Source organism: Chelon labrosus (genome assembly GCF_963514085.1).
Source record: "Chelon labrosus genome assembly, chromosome: 1".
Lineage (NCBI taxonomy): Eukaryota > Metazoa > Chordata > Actinopteri > Mugiliformes > Mugilidae > Chelon > Chelon labrosus.
This window is the reverse complement of record NC_140337.1, coordinates 25,528,859-25,548,964: the sequence shown is the minus strand read 5'-3', so window position 1 is coordinate 25,548,964 and position 20,106 is coordinate 25,528,859. Positions and strand designations below refer to the sequence as shown.

The following is a 20,106-nucleotide window of genomic DNA, read 5'->3' as shown; positions in this document are numbered from 1 at the left end:
TGTTCTGCACTCTATGTGTAGACTAGCCTGACGAGCCAGAGCCACATTAAATGTAGGGTCTGGTCACTCTCCAGAGACAGGGCTCAACCGGAGGGGTGGGATAAACGGTTGTCTTTCAAACTCCCTCTCCACGCAATAGGATAGCGCTACAACCAATCAGAGCAACGAAGAAGGTGACGTAGTCAGAGCGACGGAAAAGAGAGTTCCTTGCATGTGTTGTGGACAAAACTTATCCTAATAGATATTAAATAGTTCTTGTTGCATCCTGTTTAGTTTTTTTTATGAGTTCACCTACAGGTTGAGTTTCTCCTGCATTAATCATTTTTAAGCTGTGGATCAAACTTTTGCCGTATCCGGTTGGCAAAACTCCAAATACATCCTTCTTCTGTAAGAACGACCTCAGTGCAGTTTCTTGTTCTTTTCTCAGAGAAAAGCTTAACTTCAAGTCTTTCAGAGCGGCGGCCAAAGCCGATTGGAAAGAAAGTTGTTCGCTAGCAGCAGCCATCGCTCTGGTAGTTCTAGCAGGACGGGGAATTCACGCGTAATTCACGGAACTTATGGTCGCAGGTCAGTCGTCATCGTGTTAAGCCCCGCCCACCGACTCGTGATTGGCCCGGTCCATCTTGGATTTTTCGACATCTCAAGTCAACGGAGAGTAACTAGACTGACCCTGGAAGCAAATGTAATTTGCTTGCCGCTAGGGGCGCGTCTAGATTCTAGGCTATGTGTAGACTGGTTTATTGCCGGATTAGAACTGATTCAGATTCTGAACCGAGGGGGTTCGGTGGCGAGCCAGAGAGGACGAGCGAATCAGAGGGAACGGTGCACGGCCCGGCCAACCGTGGAATCCATTCAGAGGAACTTCAGACATCATCTCACTTCACTCGTGACACAGATAAGAACATAACAAAAAAATCTACCCGGGTAGTAACCACATGATCAGAACGTTGCACACATAAAACACAGAACTGAACTGAACTCTGCCCTTCTAGAAAGAAGGAGGAACATTTTCTTTTGAACTTTTTTTATTTTTTGTATTTTTCATTTTCATGCACTGCAAAAAAAAATAAATATATTAATCTGTGGCAATAAACTGTCAACTGTTAACTTCATGGTATTGTACTTGACTAACTATTACCAGCTCTCTGAACCTAGAGGGAATGTTAGTGTCATAGTGTGTTCTTACATCAGGCTAAAGGCGCTGCAGTTGGTTTTGAAAGGCTCATTTAAATCTGTCCTCCGTCATTCAGTCCTGGTTTCATCAACACATCAGAAGTCACAGAAATGTTAAAAACCTCATGTTAACTTGTGTCTTGTTGAAGGTTTCAGTCAGGACTGCCCTCTGCTGGACAACTGAATGAAGTTCATTAGTTCCCTCTTCCAAACGTGTTGACTGACTTTGAGGGTTTTACTTGAAGCAGGAGGAGGTCGCTGACATGAACTCTGATCCACCAGCAGCTTTATCTTCTTTTAATTCATCATCAGATCCTTCACTGATCAATAATCAAAGATCAACAACCTGATCAAACTGACTCTTCAGCCATCAGAGGAGACGTCTCATCCTGGACCTGGACTCTGCCTGCAGAGGAGACACAAGACAGTTAGAGACAAAGAAAGACAGGAAGAAAGAAAGAAAGAAAGAGACAGAAAGAAAGAGGAAAAATGAAAGACAATAAGAAAGCAAGACAGAGATAGAACAAAAGAATAAAAGAAAAAAGAAAGATAAATGAAAAGGAAAAAATGAAAGAGAGAAATGATGAAATACAGAATGAAAGAAAATAAACAAACAAACCTTTCACTTTCAGCTCCACTGTTTTCCATCTCAGGATGTCTCCCTCCTTGTTGTAGACTATACAGATGTATCTTCCACTGTCTCCATCTGTGGGGTATTTCAGGGTCAGACTGAGGTCTCCAGTTTTCAGCAGGTCTTCATTCATCTTCGTTCTGTTTCTGTAAATCTGGTCCTGGTCTTCAAACTGGTCAGAGCCGTTCTGATACACATGGACCTTCCTGTAGTCTCTGTCCCACCACTCCACTTTAGCGTCTTCAGGCAGCTCTGTGGTTCTGAAGGGCAGCTGGACAGACTCCACCCCTGAATCCACCTCCACCTGACAGACTGAGAGGACAACAAATCCCATCATCAGCTGTAGAGACAGCAGCAGCAGCAGCAGCAGGTTTTCATGACTTTATTGAATGATTGTAGAGAAAGCTGAAAGACAGAAGCAGATGAGAGCAGAAGGAACAGGACAGAGATCTAGAAAGGTGTTGCAGATGATCAGAGTCTTGATGGTTGGTTGTTTGTCCATGTGCTGCTTCACAGTAATGTCTCCTGTCAGTGTGGAGCTGCTGTCTGCTGCTTTTCTATCTGTGGATCTAACATGACAGTGACAGTGAAGAGAAGAAGAGTTCAGATCCTAACATGTCTTCAGTCTCTTTGTCTCTCTGTGGTGTCAATGGATCTCAGCTCCACGCAGCATTTCAAACACAGAAAGAAAGAAAGAAAGAAAGAAAGAAAGAAAATAAACAAACAAACCCTCCATTTTCAGCTTCACTTGTTTCTTCATTAGGATGATTTCCTCCGTGTTGTAGACGGTGCAGGTGTAGATGTTGTTGTCTCCATCTGTGGGGTATTTCAGGGTCAGACTGAGGTCTCCAGTTTTCAGCAGGTCTTCATTCATCTTCGTTCTGTTTCTGTAAATCTGTTTCTGGTCTTCAAGCTGGTCAGAGCCGTTCTGATACACATGGACCTTCCTGTTGTATCTGTTCAACCAGTATCCGTCCTTCCACTCCACTTTAGCGTGTTCAGGCAGGTGAGCTGTGGTTTTGCAGGTCAGCTGGACAGACTCCACCCCTGAATCCACCTCCACCACCTGGGGGACTGAGAGGACAACAAATCCCATCATCAGCTGTAGAGACAGCAGCAGCAGCTCTGAGCACATTGAAGAGAAATATTTGGAGTGAAACATGTTTGACTGGTTCCAGTCTGAAATATGTCCCATTCTCCATTGAACAGAGACAAGGTAAGAAGTGTAAACTACTGATGTATTAAATGTTAAATGTTAATCTCTGGTTGATACACCAGCAGAGCAGAGATTCCTCCGGGGCAAAGGAGAGCTCTGCTTTGTTTGAAAACCATTTACTAGACAGGAACCATGTAGAACCACACACTGCATCACAGGTTGCTTTAGACCAGGGGTCACCAACCTGTTTGAACCTGAGAGCTACTTCAAGGGTACCGAGTAATTCGAAGGGCTACCTTTGATACAAACTGACTGAATAACATAAAGTTCACCTTTAATAATAAGAACAGTAATGATAATAATAAGGCTGTCTGCTCAGGTTAGTGGTTACTGTTATATCATATTGTTGTTAGTGAAGCCTCACAATAAATATTAGTAATGATTGACATGGTAGAAACCTAATGACGTAAACATACAACATTTTTTGTTCCTATAATTCAGTTTCAACATTTGAGCTATCACATGTCTCTCTGACTCATCTCTCTTTCTTCACTGCTCTGGATCAATGAGCACATTTGCAGAACTTTGTTTAAAGTCACCTGTTTTATTTTTGTTCAAATTAACACCTTTATGACATTTTTGAACAAATCATTAACTTTGTCCCATGTCTGTACAAACTGCCAGTAATGTAATATTTAAAAATAAATCATTCTTTCACATATTTAAATGAATCATATCACATTTGTACAAATCTGTAGCATTTTAACAAAAAGATTACATCTGTTAGACTTAGGGTTGCTACCTTTCAGAAATGAAAATAAGGGACGCCCACCACGGCTGCTCGGGGCCATGACCACCACGGGACGACTCCTGTGGGCCAGGGGGCCCGCAGCAGTGCCATGTTTTATTTAGTGCTGGTGTTTTTAGTAAAGGGGTGATCAAGAAAGAAATTAGTCATATTTAAAGCTTGAAATGTTTTATTAACAATAAACACATTCTCTTATAAAGTGCAGTTAATTAAATCTTTAATGAAATCTGTACCAATTAACTTTTTAACAAAATGTATTTATTTGTTTATTTATTTATTAACTGTTAATCTATTAGTATGATTAGTTTTTTTAAATGACCATATATAATATTTATATTGTCTAATTCTACTGTATATTAAATAAATGATCATTCATAAACCACACATGTCAAACTCAAGGCCCATAACTGTATCAGGGTAGATAATATTTAGATCTATCACAACTGACCCGCAGGTGTTTCACGTGCGTCAGGTAGGTACGTCATTCAGCTCCTCCTCCCAACTTTACTGACAAACTCGTCAGTCTCATGGTTGCCTTGGCAACCGCTCAGCATATTGGTACGGCAGCGCGTCGCTCTGCTACAAGCATTAGAGCACTAAATACTAAAATATGTTAACGGAGATCCTGACACAGAGACGCAGTAACGCTGTACCAGTTAGCAGACAGTTAGCACACACGGCTAACAGAAAACTGACTATAAATGACAACACCACTGCAGCTAAACACCAGTCTGTTAGCATGCATGCTAACATACAGACACACTGAAAGTGTCCGTTAGCCAAACAACAGCAGCATGTTTAACACGGTATTAGCATTAGCATGCTAACTTAGCCCCGTGGTTAAAATAGGCTATGCCCATGAACTGTCATCTTCTGGCAAAACCATTGACCATTATTGTTAGTGTTGATGTGTGTGAGACAGACGTGTGTTTTGGACATTTATGGAAATACGGAACAAATCGCACATTTAATTGTCAAATAAGGGACGATTCCGTATTTTACGGGAGGGGTGGCAACCCTAGTTCAATATTTACGTTTAACGTGGCCATGGCGTTTCACTAAAAACATCCGTTTAGCTAAATGATGCTTCCCTTACGTCTTTTGACTTCTTCGCCGGCCTCATGTTAAAACACTGTCTTTAACTCACAGCCTTTTCCCGCCCGTAGTGCGCTGCCAGGCGGGGAGTTAGCAGTTAGCATGGAAGCTAGCGGGACACGTCCTGAACTGAAGTGTCTCTCCTCATTGTGCAGCTTTGCCGTTGCCACAGTAACCCCATAAATGAGATATTTATTTTACTGTGGTAAAAAATAACGCTTCTTCCCACTCACTGGGACGTCCCACAACATGGTTCGTTTTCTTTATCTTTACCTCCATGTCTTTCTGTTGTTAGACCCTCATCTAGCTCCTCAACGGAGCCGCGGTCGCTTCCATACATCGGTAAAAACAAAGATGGCGGTTTGTCTTGCGCGTGATATTGAACTTTGACATCAGACGAGGTCAGAGTTCATATATACATAAAACATAACTTATAATTTTATATTAAATAATACCATGTTCAACTCTACAGTAATGCAAGTGTTAGTGATATAAAAAGAACAGCGACACAATTAAATAACATTTTAGAGGCGCTCGATAAGTGCTATTTTTAGAACATCCCCTGCACTCACCTGGTCCCTGCGGGCGACCAGGTGAGTGCAGGGACCATGTTGGCGAGCCCTGCTTTAAAACATGCACTGAAAACACATGAAGTGGTGGATGTATGAGAAGAAGAAATGGAGACAGAAGACAATACTAGACTCACACTAGAGATAATGTTATTTCTCTGGCTAGGTTGGATCGGTTTTATTGTTTTAAACATCATTTTAATGTTTTTAAAGACGACAGAATGATGCCTATTGGTTTTACTGATCACTTGTTAGTTACTAGTAATGTTTTCATTTCTAATTTAAAGTCCAGGAGTGTGTACTGGCATTTTAACACGGCTCTGTTGGATGATTTCCATTTTAAAGATGTTTTAGATTCTTTTGGAGATGTTTTAAGAACAGAAAGTCAGACTTTAAATCTTTGAGGCAGTGGTGGGATTATGGGAAGGTGGAAATAAAGCAGCACACGTGACATCACCAGATCTATGAATGATCTGGAGACTGAAACTGTGGAATTAAAGTTTAGCAGATTCCACTGGAAATCGAGGTCATCTGCTGATATCGAGGTCAGATGACAACGACATCAGGAGACGGGCAACAGGTTTTTATTCAGAGCTGTTTAGCTCTGAGTACAGAGAAGATGGAGAGCTGTTCAGTTCTTCTTTTGGCTTTTGACCGGGTTGAGCACCTTTACCTCTGGAAGATCCTGGAGAGGTTTGGTCTCAGCCCTGGTGTCATAGCTATGATCAAGGTGTTGTACCAAGACACTGAAAGTGTACTGAAGATTAAAGGAGGTCTAAGTGCCCCCTTCAGAGTGTGTAGAGGGGTGAGACAGGGCTGCTCTCTTTCAGGTATGTTGTACACGTTATCTATCGAAGCTTTACTGTGTAAAATAAGAACCACCATGGAGGGGTTGTTTTTACAAGGCTGTAATGAGAAACATGTTTTATCTGCTTATGCTGACGATCTTATTATTTTTATTCAGAACCAGGAAGAGGCCAGAAAACTGGAACACACTCTAAATGATTTTGGTGTGATATCATCTGCAAAAGTTAACTGGGAGAAAAGTGAAGCTCTGGCAGTTGGTAACTGGAAGAGAGGACTACCAAGTCTACCAGGGAAAGTAAAGTGGAAAAAAGATGGTTTTTAATATCTTGGAGTAAATCTGGGAGACGAGAACAAAAAAACTGGGACTGAATCCTAAATGATCTTTTAGAGGCCGGGTGTTAGTTATTAATAACTTGGTTGCGTCGGCCCTCTGGCACCAGCTAGCTGTTATAGAGCCACCTAAAGGTCTAACAGCAAAGCTACAGCTGTTCTTGTTGATTTGTTTTTTCCAGAGGTGGTGCTATGAAGACGTGATATGCTTTGTGTCTGGAGATGTTCTAACCTTTAATACTGTTTAAGTAGGTTCTGTTGATGAAGTGATGAACATTGTTATTTATTGTTCCAATAAGATTGTCTGTAAATAATTATTTTAAGGTTTTTTAAAAATCAATAAATAAAATCTCTCTGGTGGAACTCATTCTGGTGCTTTGGAAATTAAATGTCAGCAGTTTTGTGCAAATGATTTCAGCTCCACTTTTCCACATTTGATCAAATGTTTGTTTCAGCAAAGAAAGTTTAAAAGGAAAAATATTGTTGCAGATGAGTTAAATGGAACTGGTTAATAGTGCCATATGGAAGGATCAGCTCTTTGTTTTTATACATTTTCACTTGTGTAGCAGCAGGATGAGATGCCCCATCCTTGCTCTCATGTAGGCGAATGTGCTGCTTGGCTCCTCTCTCTCCATTAGTGCATGGGGTTACCCTATATAGGGGGCAGTGTTCATCATTTTAGCCTCTAGCTCTTTTGCTCTGAGGTCCATCCACTTCTGGTTTGCCTCACTTCCTCCGGCTCACCGTCACCTGTGCAGGTAATGTGGCGGTCCCTCAGTTACGCGGCTTCACACCGTTCAGCTTCTTGTTACTCCGCTGTGATTCGGCCTCTGGACGTCCTGCCGAATTGCTCGCTTCAGCGTTGGGTTAACTCCTTCAGTTTTGTTAATATGACTTGATTTTGTTTGTTTTGTTAATTTTGATTTACCAAGTTGAAGTTTTTTTTTTTTTTTTTTTTTTTTTAGTTGGACATAGTTTAGTTTGTTTGTTCAGCTTCCTGCGGTACGTCAATTTACTGCAGCTGGTTTCTATAATTTTCAACTGTTATATGTGTATTGTCTATTTGTTTCCTTTTTGAATTATCTTTTTCATTATTGGCAGCTAAGGTTTGGTTTGTGAATTTGATTGCTGCCACCCCTAAGTTGTTTATGATTATTGATTATTTTGTTTATTGGTTCATTCTTTTGGGGTTTTTTGGTTGATTTGAGTTCACCCCTTTTAACATTTCCCCTCTCCTTGCAGGTGCTGGTAGTTTATGGTGGTGGCCCCGGTGTCCTGGTGGTGGTGTCCCCTTACTGTGTGCTGTGTGACCCTTGGGTTTTCATTTTGTCTTTTCCTGGGATCCTTCACTCCTCGTTATCCTAGCCTCCCCACTGGTAAACTCCAGCCCTGCCGTTGCACACCCTTCCCTTAAGTCTGTGTTTTAAGATAGATATTGTTTTAGTAAAATTTGTAATAAAGTGTATTTTAACTGGAACCACGTCTCTTGCTCCTTAAGAGAAACGAACCTGAGAGCCTTTTGTTTGGTACAAACACTAAAAACTATTTCCTTGGGCGAAACTCCCAAGGTGGCGTTGTCTGGCTTGTTTAGATATTTACATCTACCCACAGTACCCCTCCCACTCGAACATGTGTCGCCACACTTGAAACCTGTTTTATCACGTTATGATAAATGTAGGATTAAAAAGGATTCATGATCTGTCATTTAAATTTAATATATTATTACTGTTAAAAGGACATGAAATGAAAAGTTTAGGACTGGAGGACCAAGACTTGGTCCCATCTCTGGTATCTACAGTACTGACCTCTGACCTCTGACCTGTATCTACAGTACTGACCTCTGACCTCTGACCTGTATCTACAGTACTGACCTCTGACCTGTATCTACAGTACTGACCTCTGACCTCTGACCTGTATCTACAGTACTGACCTCTGACCTCTGACCTGTATCTACAGTACTGACCTCTGACCTCTGACCTGTATCTACAGTACTGACCTCTGACATTCAGCTCCACTCGTTTCTTCATCAGGATGTTTCTCCACCTGTTGTAGACGGTGCAGGTGTAGATGTTGGTGTCTCCATCTGTGGGGTATTTCAGGGTCAGACTGAGGTCTCCAGTTTTCAGCAGGTCTTCATTAATCTTTGTTCTGTTTCTGTAAAACTGGTTCTGGTCTTTAAGCTGGTCAGAGCCGTTCTGATACACATGGACCACATCATCGTCGCTGTCCTTCCACTCCACTTTAGCGTCTTTAGGCAGGTGAGCTGTGGTTTTGCAGGTCAGCTGGACAGACTCCACCCCTGAATCCACCTCCACCTGGGGGACTGAGAGGACAACAAATCCCATCATCAGCTGTAGAGACAGCAGCAGCAGCTCTGAGCACATTGAAGAGAAATATTTGGAGTGAAACATGTTTGACTGGTTCCAGTCTGAAATATGTCCCATTCTCCATTGAACAGAGACAAGTTAAGAAGTGTAAACTACTGATGTATTAAATGTTAAATGTTAAACTATCTATTTATGAAGTGAATGAATGATTTCAGAACATTTCCCTGTGTCTTAATCAGGTTCATTCCTTTTCATTCTTATTTCCCAGCACCAGCAGCAGATTGTCTTTCTTGTGTTCATGTATGGTCGAGGGTCTTCTTACCCAAGAACAAACAGGAGCTCTCTAATTATTCATTAATGCCACAAAAGTTCTTCAGTTGTGTGTACGGTCAGTTTAGGATCTAATCTGTGATGATGTATGATTCATGTAAACAATGATCTTCAGTTATCATCCTGAACATCATTAATTACCAACAATAATTCATATTAGCCTTTACTGTCATTATACAGTGACCTATACAAAAAACAATAAATAACCATGACTGAAAGTGAATTGTGCTAAATCCATCCACAGGGAATCAGAAGCCAGTGTACTTCTTGTGCAGGTCCCAAGGCATTGTACTTTAACATTGTACCAAGTTCTTCTGGTCACACATCAGCAAACCACTAATTATTGAAAACCCTCTAAAAGCATCAGAAGAGTATACGAAGACCCACTAAAGACCCTCAGAAGACAGAGTCATCAATGCACCAGTCAGGAATCTCTTTTTATCATTATTATTATCTTTATTAATTCTGTTTTTAATGAGGTGCATTGGTTAACACTGTCATCTCACATCAAAAAGCTGTGAAAGAACAACTTCTGGTGGATGACCTACCTGACTGAACAACTTGTCTAAAGGTAAACTACAAGAGACTGAAGCTGGAAACTGGACGAGACGCTCTGCAGCAGTAGATCTGAGTGTAATCTGTAATGAACACTAATGTAACATCTAATCACCACAGATGAGATGGAAACTGGAATAACTACAAATACATTGGTAGAAAAAATCCATTTTAACAATCAGCCTGAATCGTTTGGACAGAAAGATGGAAAATCACTGACCTCTGACCTCTGACCTGTATCTACAGTACTGACCTCTGACCTCTGACCTGTATCTACAGTACTGACCTCTGACCTCTGACCTGTATCTACAGTACTGACCTCTGACATTGAGCATCACTTGTTTCTTCATCAGGATCTTTCTCCACCTGTTGTAGACGGTGCAGGTGTAGATGTCGGTATCTCTCTCTGTGGGGTATTTCAGGGTCAGACTGAGGTCTCCAGTTTTCAGCAGGTCTTCATTCGTCTTCGTTCTGTTTCTGTAAATCTGGTTCTGGTCTTCAAGCTGGTCGGAGCCGTTCTGATACACATGGACCGTCCAGTATTTTCTGTCCTTCCACACCACTTTAGCGTCTTCAGGCAGGTGAGCTGTGGTTTTGCAGGTCAGCTGGACAGACTCCACCCCTGAATCCACCTCCACCTGGGGGACTGAGAGGACAACAAATCCCATCATCAGCTGTAGAGACAGCAGCAGCAGCTCTGAGCACATTGAAGAGAAATATTTGGAGTGAAACATGTCTGACTGGTTTCAGTCAAATTTCAGAAATTAGAAATTAAAGATAAAATGCCAGATAAATAATCATTGTAGTCCCACTCGGCTGTGGATCACCACCAAACCCTTCACGTCTCCAACCAGTTTTCCCCACTCAGCGACACGCCCGCTGAGAAACCAACTCTGGTGATTGGCGACTCTATTTTACGGAATGTGAAGATAGAGAAACCAGCGACCATAGTTAGATGCAATCCAGGGGCCAGAGCGGGCGACACAAAATCTTACCTCAAACTGCCGGCTAAGGCTAAGGTTAAATATGCTAAAATTGTTATTCACGTCGGCAGTAACGACACCCGGTTACGTCAATCGGAGGTCACAAAACTTAATGTGGAATCGGTGTGTAAGTTTGCTAAAACAGTGAGGCGCGGTGGTTTATGGGATGAGTAGTTCCTTCTCTCGGAAATGTACACAGTCTTGTACCTTTGACTTTTTTTGGACTTTCTCTTCGTTTTTTCACTCGAAATGATATGTTATATGCTTATGAGTTCAGCCGTAGCTGGTTATCCTAAGACATGCTCTAAAACTCTTTAGATACGGATTTTTCCAAACGTCAATGGGAGAAATGAATGGGAACAGTACTTCCGGCACCACCGTTCTCTTTGGCTGTGGGCGGGACTGTGATGCTGTATTGAGGCATAATCGAACAGACCACTGGGAGGTGGGGAAGGGGGGCACCACAGGGAGACTGGAGAGAGGGCCACACAGGAGATTCACCTTTTTCTCGACTAATTTGGTCTAGGCCTATATTGCTTTTGTATTGCTTTTGTATATTAACATGCTTTAGACATACTTCATTTATTATTTATACTAGTAGCCTATTGTGATGATTTTTCACGACCCAGATTTTTTGGTGCCCCCCCCAGGCACTTGGTGCCCTACGCGCAGTGCGTGATGTGCGTGTGCGGAGCGCCGGCACTGGTTTTAATCACACCTTAGATCTTGTCCTAACATATGGCATAGAAACTGAAGGTTTAACAGTATTTACTCATAAACCTCTTCAGTCCGATCATTTCCTCATAACTTTTGAATTTACAATAATGGATTACACAGGAACTGAAAAGACATTTCATTACAGTAGATGTTTATCTGATGATGCTGTAACTAAATATAAAGAATTAATTCCTTCTTTATTTACCTCAGTGTCATGTGCCAATGATGTGGACGACAGCAACCACAATTTAACTCCTGCACTAATAGATTATTTTGTCGATGGCACTGCAGCATCTCTTAGAGCAACTCTATAAACTTAGTTGCTCCTCTGAAAAAGAAGGTCATGAATGGGAGGAGGCTAGCTCCCTGGTATAATTCACAGTTGATCTGTTCAAAACAGGCAGTCTGAAAGCTAGAAAGAATTTGTCATTCCACTAATTCTGAAGAAGCTCACATAGCCTGGAAAGATAGTTTAACAACTTATAAAAAAGCTCTCAGTAGTATTAGAACAGCATATTATTCATCATTAATAGAAGAAAACAAGAACAACCCCAGATTTCTTTTCAGCACCGTAGCCAGGCTGACAAAGAGCCACAGCTCTGTTGAGCCATCTATTCCTTTAGCCCTCAGTAGTAATGACTTCATGAGCTTCTTTACTAATAAAATTGTTGGCATTAAAGAAAACATTCAAGGTATCCTCCCAACAGCTGTCAAAGATGTAAGTACAGTGACATTAGAAACTTCTGTAAGACCTAATCAATATCTGGAATCCTTCTCCCCAGTAGATCTTCTTGAGCTCTCTTCAACAATTACAGCATCTAAACCATCAACTTGTCTTCCAGATCCAATCCCAACTAAATTGCTCAAGGAAGTTTTTCCATGAATTAACACCTCCATATTGAACCAGATAAATTTATCTTTATTAACAGGATATGTGCCTCAGTCCTTTAAGATTGCTGTAATTAAGCCCTTACTTAAGAAAGCCACTTTAGATCCAGATGTTTTAGCCAACTATAGAGCAATCTCCAACCTTCCTTTTATTTCCAAAATTCTAGAAAAAGTTGTTGCTAATCAGTTGTGTGACCACTTAAACAGGAATGGTCTGTTTGAAGAGTTTCAGTAAGGTTTTAGAGTTCATCATAGCACAGAAACAGCTCTGGTTAAAGTTACCAATGATCTCCTCATGGCTTCAGACAGGGGACTTGTCTCTATACTTGTTCTGCTAGATCTTAGTGCTGCATTTGACACTATTGATCATAATATTTTACTACAGAGACTTGAAAGTGAGATCAAGATTAAAGGAACTGCATTAGACTAGTTTGAATCCTATCTGTCTGACAGATTCCAGTTTGTTCATGTCAACAATGATTCTTCTACTTATACAAAAGTAAGTTACGGAGTTCCTCAGGGTTCTGTGCTAGGACCAATACTCTTCACATTATACATGTTGCCATTATGCAAGATTATTAGAAAACATGGCATAAACTTTCATTGCTATGCAGATGACAACCAGCTATAATTATCCATGAAACCAGATGAAACTAATCAGCTTGTTAAACTCCAAGCATGCCTTAAAGACATAAAGGCTTGGATGACCTGTAATTTCCTTCTCTTAAACTCAGACAAAAAAGAAGTCATTGGAATTGGTCCTAAGCATCTCAGAGATTCATTATCTAATCACGTGGTGTCTTTGGATGGCATTACCTTGGCCTCCAGTACTACTGTGAAATACCTTGGTGTTATATTTGACGAGGATATGTCCTTTAAATGTCACATAAAGCAAGTGACCAGGACTGCCTTCTTTCACCTGCGTAATATCGTCAAAATTAGGAACATCCTGTTTCAGAGTGATGCTGAAAAACTAGTTCATGCATTTGTGTCGTCCAGACTGGATTACTGTAATTCATTACTGTCTGGCTGTCCAAATAGCTCTTTAAAAAGCCTCCAACTGATTCAAAATGCCGCAGCAAGAGCATTGACAGGAATTAGCAAGAGAGATCATATTACTCCAGTTTTAGCTTCTCTTCATTGGCTCCCTTTAAAGTCTAGAATAGAATTTAAAATCCTCCTCCTTACATACAAGGCCCTTAAAGGCCTAGCTCCATCGTATCTTAAAGACCTCATTGTACCATATCATCCCAACAGATCACTTCGGTCTGAAAGTGCAGGCCTACTTGTGGTTCCTAGAATTTCAAAAAGTAGAATGGGAGGCAGAGCTTTTAGCTATCAGGCTCCTCTCCTGTGGAACCAGCTCCCAGTTTGGGTTCGGGGGGTAGACACTCTCTCTATTTTTAAGGTCAGGCTTAAGACTTTCCTTTTTGATCAAGCTTATAGTTAGAGCTGGACTAAACCATCCCTTAGTTATGCTGCTATAGGCCTAGGCTGCTGGGGGACGATGCACCAAACACATGTCCTCATTTTTTCTTCTCTCTCCTCTCTCGCATCCTCCACTTTCTTTTCTCTGGCACAGAGCTCTTGCCCTTTAATTTCCTATATACTACTAGTCATACAATTCTGTGCTATTACTATATAGAAGTCCCCCCCCCCCCCCCCCCCCCGTCTTCATGGCCTCCTGCAGTTATCCACTCCTACCTGAATGAACAATTCTCCAACCTGCCTGTGATTCCTCTTACATTTTCAAACTGTCATGTAACATCATCACTTTGTATCATAAGATTCCACATGTACGCTTTAGTCAGATATGTGTATCTATGACAGATGTATGTTTATCTTGCTGTTCTCTTCTCTCTTTCTTCTGTCTCTACCCGGCTGGCCCTAGGCAGATGGGTCCCTCCATATGAGCTGGGTTCTGCTCAAGGTTTCTTCCTGTTAAAAGGGAGTTTTTCCTGCCACCGTCGCCTTCAGGCTTGCTCTGGGGGTTTCAGGCCGGGTCTTTGTAAAGCGTCTTGAGACGATTTGTATTGTTATTGACGCTATATAAATAAAACTGAATTGAATTGAATTGAATTGTTCACAGGATTGTGGAGAGACTGTCACATTGGTGCAACTAAGTTTGCTTTGCCTCTGTTCAGGTCGTCTGACCACAGCCAGCCCTGGTGGTGTTCACTGGTTCTTTCAGTGAGGTCATTTAGATTAAGGTTTCTTACTGACACCTATCGTTATAGTTTTCTCTGATATTTAGTCGTCACATCAGCGTCAAACTGATTCCACAGTCATGTTTGATGCTGGACTGGTTATATCACTCCTTATTTATTTATTTATTTATTTTTATTGTGTCTATTGTCTTCATCTACTAACACTGTGAGAGATTAACACACACAGCATACCTTTGTTGAAGAATCTTCTCAAATACACTCCAAGACCCACAATGACACCACCAACGATCATGACAATGATGACAACCAGGAGAACCCAGGCCTCAACTGGAAAAATGTACGGTTCTGTGGGTTAAAAACAAAGAACAGAATGAGCTCCACATGAACACCACTACTCTGGTCCAAACTCCTGAATGTCTCAGAGTTCAAACAGGTCTGATATTTTTCCCTGGAGTCCGAGTCGACTGAGTCCATGTTGGCCAGTTCGTACTATAAAGAGGAACTGTCTCTCTCATTAAACAGAGCTAAGATGTGATGATCCTGACGTATTCTGGTAGTTTTATTATTGATTAGAGAAGGTTTATGCTGTTAATAGTTATGGGAATCATGCATGTGCTCAGTAATGGCATTGCTGTTTTACTTCTGCAGTGAGACTGTTAAACTGAAAAGTCTCAACAATAAAAACATTGACAAGACAGAAAAGTAGTTTTAACTTCAATGAATGGATCAGACATCCACTGACAGTAACATAAAAATAATAAAGGATTCAACCTCTTAGTCTGACTCAGGCCAAAAGGCTTAGAGATGACAACCATACAAATGTCAACTGTGTGTGATCATACAGTATACTGCTGTATACAGTGTTAGTATTTATTGCTGACCTTTGACCTGCAGCTGCACGGCTGCCAGTCTGCGTTCGTTTCCATACGCACTGATGGAGCAGATGTAGGTTGCGCTGTCAGAGAGGCGGGGTTTCCTTAGATTCAGGCTGAAGTCTCCAGTTGTCAAGGCGTCAGTCTTCATGGATGTTCGGTCGCTGTAACGCTGGTTTTGGTTTTTCAGTTGATCACCTGTCGTCCAACGCTGATGGACGGTTGAAGGACTGAGTTCGTAGCGGATCCACTCCACCGTGGGGTCCCTAGGAACAGAAGAGTCTTGACAGGGCAACAGGACTGACTCCGCCCCGTCCACCACCTCCACAGCCAGGGTTGGCTGGGAAACTGAAAGAATACAAGAGACAGAAACATCAATCATCTGGTTTAATAATAACTGTCACATGCAGGAACTGAAGCAACCTAACATGTTTAATACATGGTCCAGAGTTCCTGGTGGATGTTGTTAAATATCTGTAGACACACTGAAGACTGATGTGTGTGTGTCCTTCAGACTTCCTCTTGGAGACAAGAATGAAGTCCTGCTTGTTACATGAGATCAGAAATGTGTCTGTGACTCCAACAATAAAACGGCTCCTGATCACCACTTTGATTTTCTACTGGAAAGACCAGAAACTGTTTGGCCTTGAGTCTTTGTTTTCCTCTGAAACCACATGTTGAGGTTTGTTTCTGACCTTTGACATGTAGGTGTACGTCTGTCACTCTCCGTTCTTCTCTTCCATCACTGATGGAGCAGGTGTAGTTGCCGCTGTCAGAGAGGTGGGGTTTTCTCAGAGTGAGGCTGAAGTCTCCAGTGTCTAGAGCATCAGGCGTCATCGATGTCCTCCCCCTGTAAACCTGGTTCTGACCTTTAACTTCACCTGTCTCTCGTTGTTTGTGGACAGATTTGGGACTGAGATCGTTCCTGGTCCAAACCACTGTGGGGTTGTCCACAGGTAAAAAACCCAAGTAGTTGCAGGGTAGCAGGACAGACTCCGCCCCCTCATTCACCTGCACCATACCTGCCAGGGCATGCTGGGAAACTGAGAAGACACACAAAGAGAAACACAAATCAGCTGCATGATGTGGGTTTGACTTCACACATGACTGACTGTAGGTCACATTTTCTGCAAGGACCAGAGAAATCAGTTTAACTGTGAGTCAGTCAATGAAAAACTACATTTCATTCACAGACTGAAGTCAAAGAACAGATCACTGAATGTGTTTCAACAGTTTTCATAGATTTGACTGAAAAACTTCCTCTCTTACTCAAATTAATGAGTAATGACATTTGTAAGATTGTGTTGATCAGGTCTGTCCTCTACTTCAGTCCTGTAACAGTTTAGAGTTCAGTCAACCAGAAAAGGATTTTTAGCTCTAACTGATGAACTCATGGTGCACCATCTCTCAGGACTGATCTCTGCACTACAATCCATCAGTAAAAAGCCTCCTCTGGTCCTGGTACTAACACAGAGACACATCTCTTCTTTAACAGCACCAATCTAAACCAGAAACTGTCTCAACGTACAAACTAGAACTCCAATTGTGTTATTCATGTCAAGTATTCAGAGATGGCTTCTTGCTTTCAGGCTGAAGTCTGGAACACTAAGAAGCTAACATGCAGCAAACACAGAGAGAAAATCTACTCATTGGACCAAGATGTTACTGAGAAACATCCTTCATGTTCATGGTCTGCTTGTCCATAAGGTCCAGGGGGGCTGGGTCCAAAGTCAATGCTCTGTTCTCTTGTCTTCTTTCTAGCATTTCTAGGAAACATAGCGTCATCATACAGATTTTTGTCTTTATGTCCACTCCAGGACACCGTACCTCACTGTGTTTGCGTTTGATAGTTAACCTCTGACCTGGTTACAGTTCTCAATGTCAGGAACAGAACACTGGACCAACTGTTCTCTGATCATCTGATACATCCAGACATGTGATAGTCAACGTTCTGTCCTCTGTGGTGCTCAGAAAGCTTTGGATCATTTGTGTTAATTCCAGTAAGAACCCTTTTGAAGACTGACCTGTTGTTAATGTGTCAATGTTCAGACTTTTGTCTAGAGACAGAAATAAACAGGATGGAGGCTGTGAAGTCCAGACCAGGACATTCAGTTTGTTACAGTCACTGAAGACCTGTCCCATATTCACCACTGGAAACATTAGGATAGGGTCCCCCACCCCCCACTGATTTCAGAAGTGGGGGGTGGTGGGGCACAAGTATTTTTAATGAAACTCTAATCTTTCAGTTCACTGTGTTTTCTAGTAGTTCTTCTAGTTTTCTATTGCTACTTTTAGATAGATGGATAGTTTTTTAATTAATCCCAAACTGGGAAATTTCTCTGCTGCAGCAGCAATGTACAGGCATTCAACACCATACATAAATATAACAAAAAGCTAAAAATCAACATTAAAAAATAGAGAACTAAAAAAAAGAACAAAAATCTAGACAATATTTACAAAAATGTAAGTTTAATGTTCCCTTTTTTGGTTTGACTGGTTGTAAAGCATGTAGAAAAACATTATCACCCAATTCTGTGTTTGACCTAGTTAGTCAACTTCACTCCAACTCAGTACCACCAATTTTACACTTATTTATGGTATATATGGTAAACAGAGCTCATTTACATAGCACCACCCAGTGGTGGGCAGGTCAAACTGGCATCACAGGTGGAGAGAAACTGAATCAAATGTCGGCACGCACATACGCACATGGACACCGATTCAAACGTTAATGTAAATGAAACCTCTGATATTACAATCCTTCTAGCTGACGTGACCCAGGCAGAACAAACGAACAATTTACAGTAGCAGGTTAACAAGGAGTCCTGACCGCAGACTGGCAGACCGGTGTGACTGACAGCAAGGTGGAGTGACAGCGGGGACGGCCAATCACACAAGAAACGGCAGAGCCAATGGAGGAGCTTGTGGGCGGGGCTAAACTAAGGGAAACCGGCTTCAGTTTGAGCGGCCGTTTTCCGCTTGGTCCTAGTGCTTGACTTTTCTCCGTCTACTATAGTAACTTTGTTAAGACGGTAAAAAGTGCAGGGGACCAAAACGGCCTTTTGAAAAAGTGCAGGGGACACGTAGGCTACATGTGCCCCCCCCCAAAAAAAAAAAAAAATAATAGTAAGGCATCTGGATGAGGAAACTAGTCGTCAACATCTCCCCATGAAGAACTCACTAGCTGACAGTTTCACTTTCAAACACATTAACATTTGTAATGTTTGTGTCCAACAGTGAAGTCCTGACCTGCAGTCAGATCATCAAGCAGTCGTTAGCTCTGAGCTCACGTTAAATCTGTTTGATTCTTTGTTCGTTGATGTGATTTTACATTTACAGCAGTGATTAGAAACAGTTCAGATGAACAGAACATCAGACTCTGCTTCTGGACGTGTCCCTCACAGACAAACTAATAACTAATCAAAGTTGAAACAGGTCATCAATGACTTTCTTTAAAGAGACAGACATGAGAGAAATGATGTCAGACTGAAGAGATAATCAGATCCAGGAAGAAGAAGATATCTTACCGTGAACGAGGATCACAAACACCACCAACGTCTTCATCTTCCTGTCAAAATTTCAAGAACTCAGTTGATGTGTTTGGACTCAGCTCTTCAGATCATGAGACACTTCTGACTTTCCTCCTCTCGTCTTCAGCTCAAACTGTCCCCACTGAAGTGAAAGTGTAGACTGTAAAAAAACCAGGAAGAACAAGTTTCTCGGCAGCAGCCACAACTATAACTGACTTCCGTCAGCTGAAGGTGTCGGTTTGGTTTTTGACGAGGGAGCACGGACGTAATTTGGGGGAGGGGGGCACAGGGGACCCCCTACACTTTTTCAAAAGGCCGTTTTGGTCCCCTGCACTTTTTACCGTCCAAAAACAATGTTACTATAGTAAACAGAGAAAAGTCAAGCACTAGGACCAAGCGGAAAACGGCCGCTCAAGCTGACGCCTGTTTATCTTAGTTTAGACCCGCCCACAAGCTCCTCCATTGGCTCTGCCGTTTCTTGTGTGATTGGCCGTCCCCGCTGTCACTCCACCTTGCTGTCACACCGGTCTGCCGGTCTGCGGTCAGGAGTCCTTGTTAACCTGCTACTGTAAATTGTTCGTTTGTTCTGCCTGGGTCACGTCAGCTAGAAGGATTGTAATATCAGAGGTTTCATTTACATTAACGTTTGAATCGGTGTCCATGTGCATATGTGCGTGCCGACATTTGATTCAGTTTCTCTCCACCTGTGATGCCAGTTTGACCTGCCCACCACTGGGTGGTGCTATGTAAATGAGCTCTGTTTACCATATATACCATAAATAAGTGTAAAATTGGTGGTACTGAGTTGGAGTGAAGTTGACTAACAAGGTCAAACACAGAATTGGGTGATAATGTTTTTCTACATGCTTTACAACCAGTCAAACCAAAAAAGGGAACATTAAACTTAAAAGTAACAACAGAAAACTAGAAGAACTACTAGAAAACACAGAGAACTGAAAGATTAGAGTTTTCTTAAAAATACTTGTGTCCCCCCCACTTCTGAAATCAAAATTTAGTCCTTGCGAGGGAGGACAGGATATCTGGAAACGTCAGCTGTTTGTCTTTAAATATCAGGTGACAGGTGAGATCTGTTGCTGTTGTCGTGGAGATCATTGTCAGTGACACGTGGAGCGTCTGTTCACTTTCATTTTGTTCTCATCACATTTC

General features: G+C 41.8%; 1 protein-coding gene across 1 annotated transcript; it reads right to left on the bottom strand.

Moving 5' to 3' along the window:
* Positions 1 to 719: 719 nt before the first annotated feature.
* On the bottom strand, positions 720 to 19,517 carry LOC311501402 (uncharacterized protein). The gene is made up of 9 exons (XM_084563199.1): positions 18,937 to 19,517; positions 16,105 to 16,452; positions 15,419 to 15,757; positions 14,769 to 14,882; positions 10,101 to 10,427; positions 8,566 to 8,892; positions 2,534 to 2,878; positions 1,793 to 2,116; positions 720 to 1,579 (listed from the first exon to the last, which is right to left on the bottom strand). The coding sequence occupies exons 1-9, from the start codon at positions 18,971 to 18,973 to the stop codon at positions 1,524 to 1,526; spliced, it is 2,217 nt and encodes a 738-aa protein (XP_084419325.1). The 5' UTR covers positions 18,974 to 19,517; the 3' UTR covers positions 720 to 1,523.
* Between the last annotated feature and the right edge of the window lie 589 nt (positions 19,518 to 20,106).

Coding starts and splice junctions, on each gene's coding strand:
- LOC311501402 (XM_084563199.1), bottom strand. CDS start 18,973: ATGAAGACGTTGGTGGTGTTTGTGATCCTCGTTCACG. Junction 15,758..16,104: donor CGTACACCTACATGTCAAAG/GTCAGAAACAAA, acceptor GTATTCTTTCAG/TTTCCCAGCCAACCCTGGCT. Junction 10,428..14,768: donor GAGAAGATTCTTCAACAAAG/GTATGCTGTGTG, acceptor TTGTCCTCTCAG/TCCCCCAGGTGGAGGTGGAT.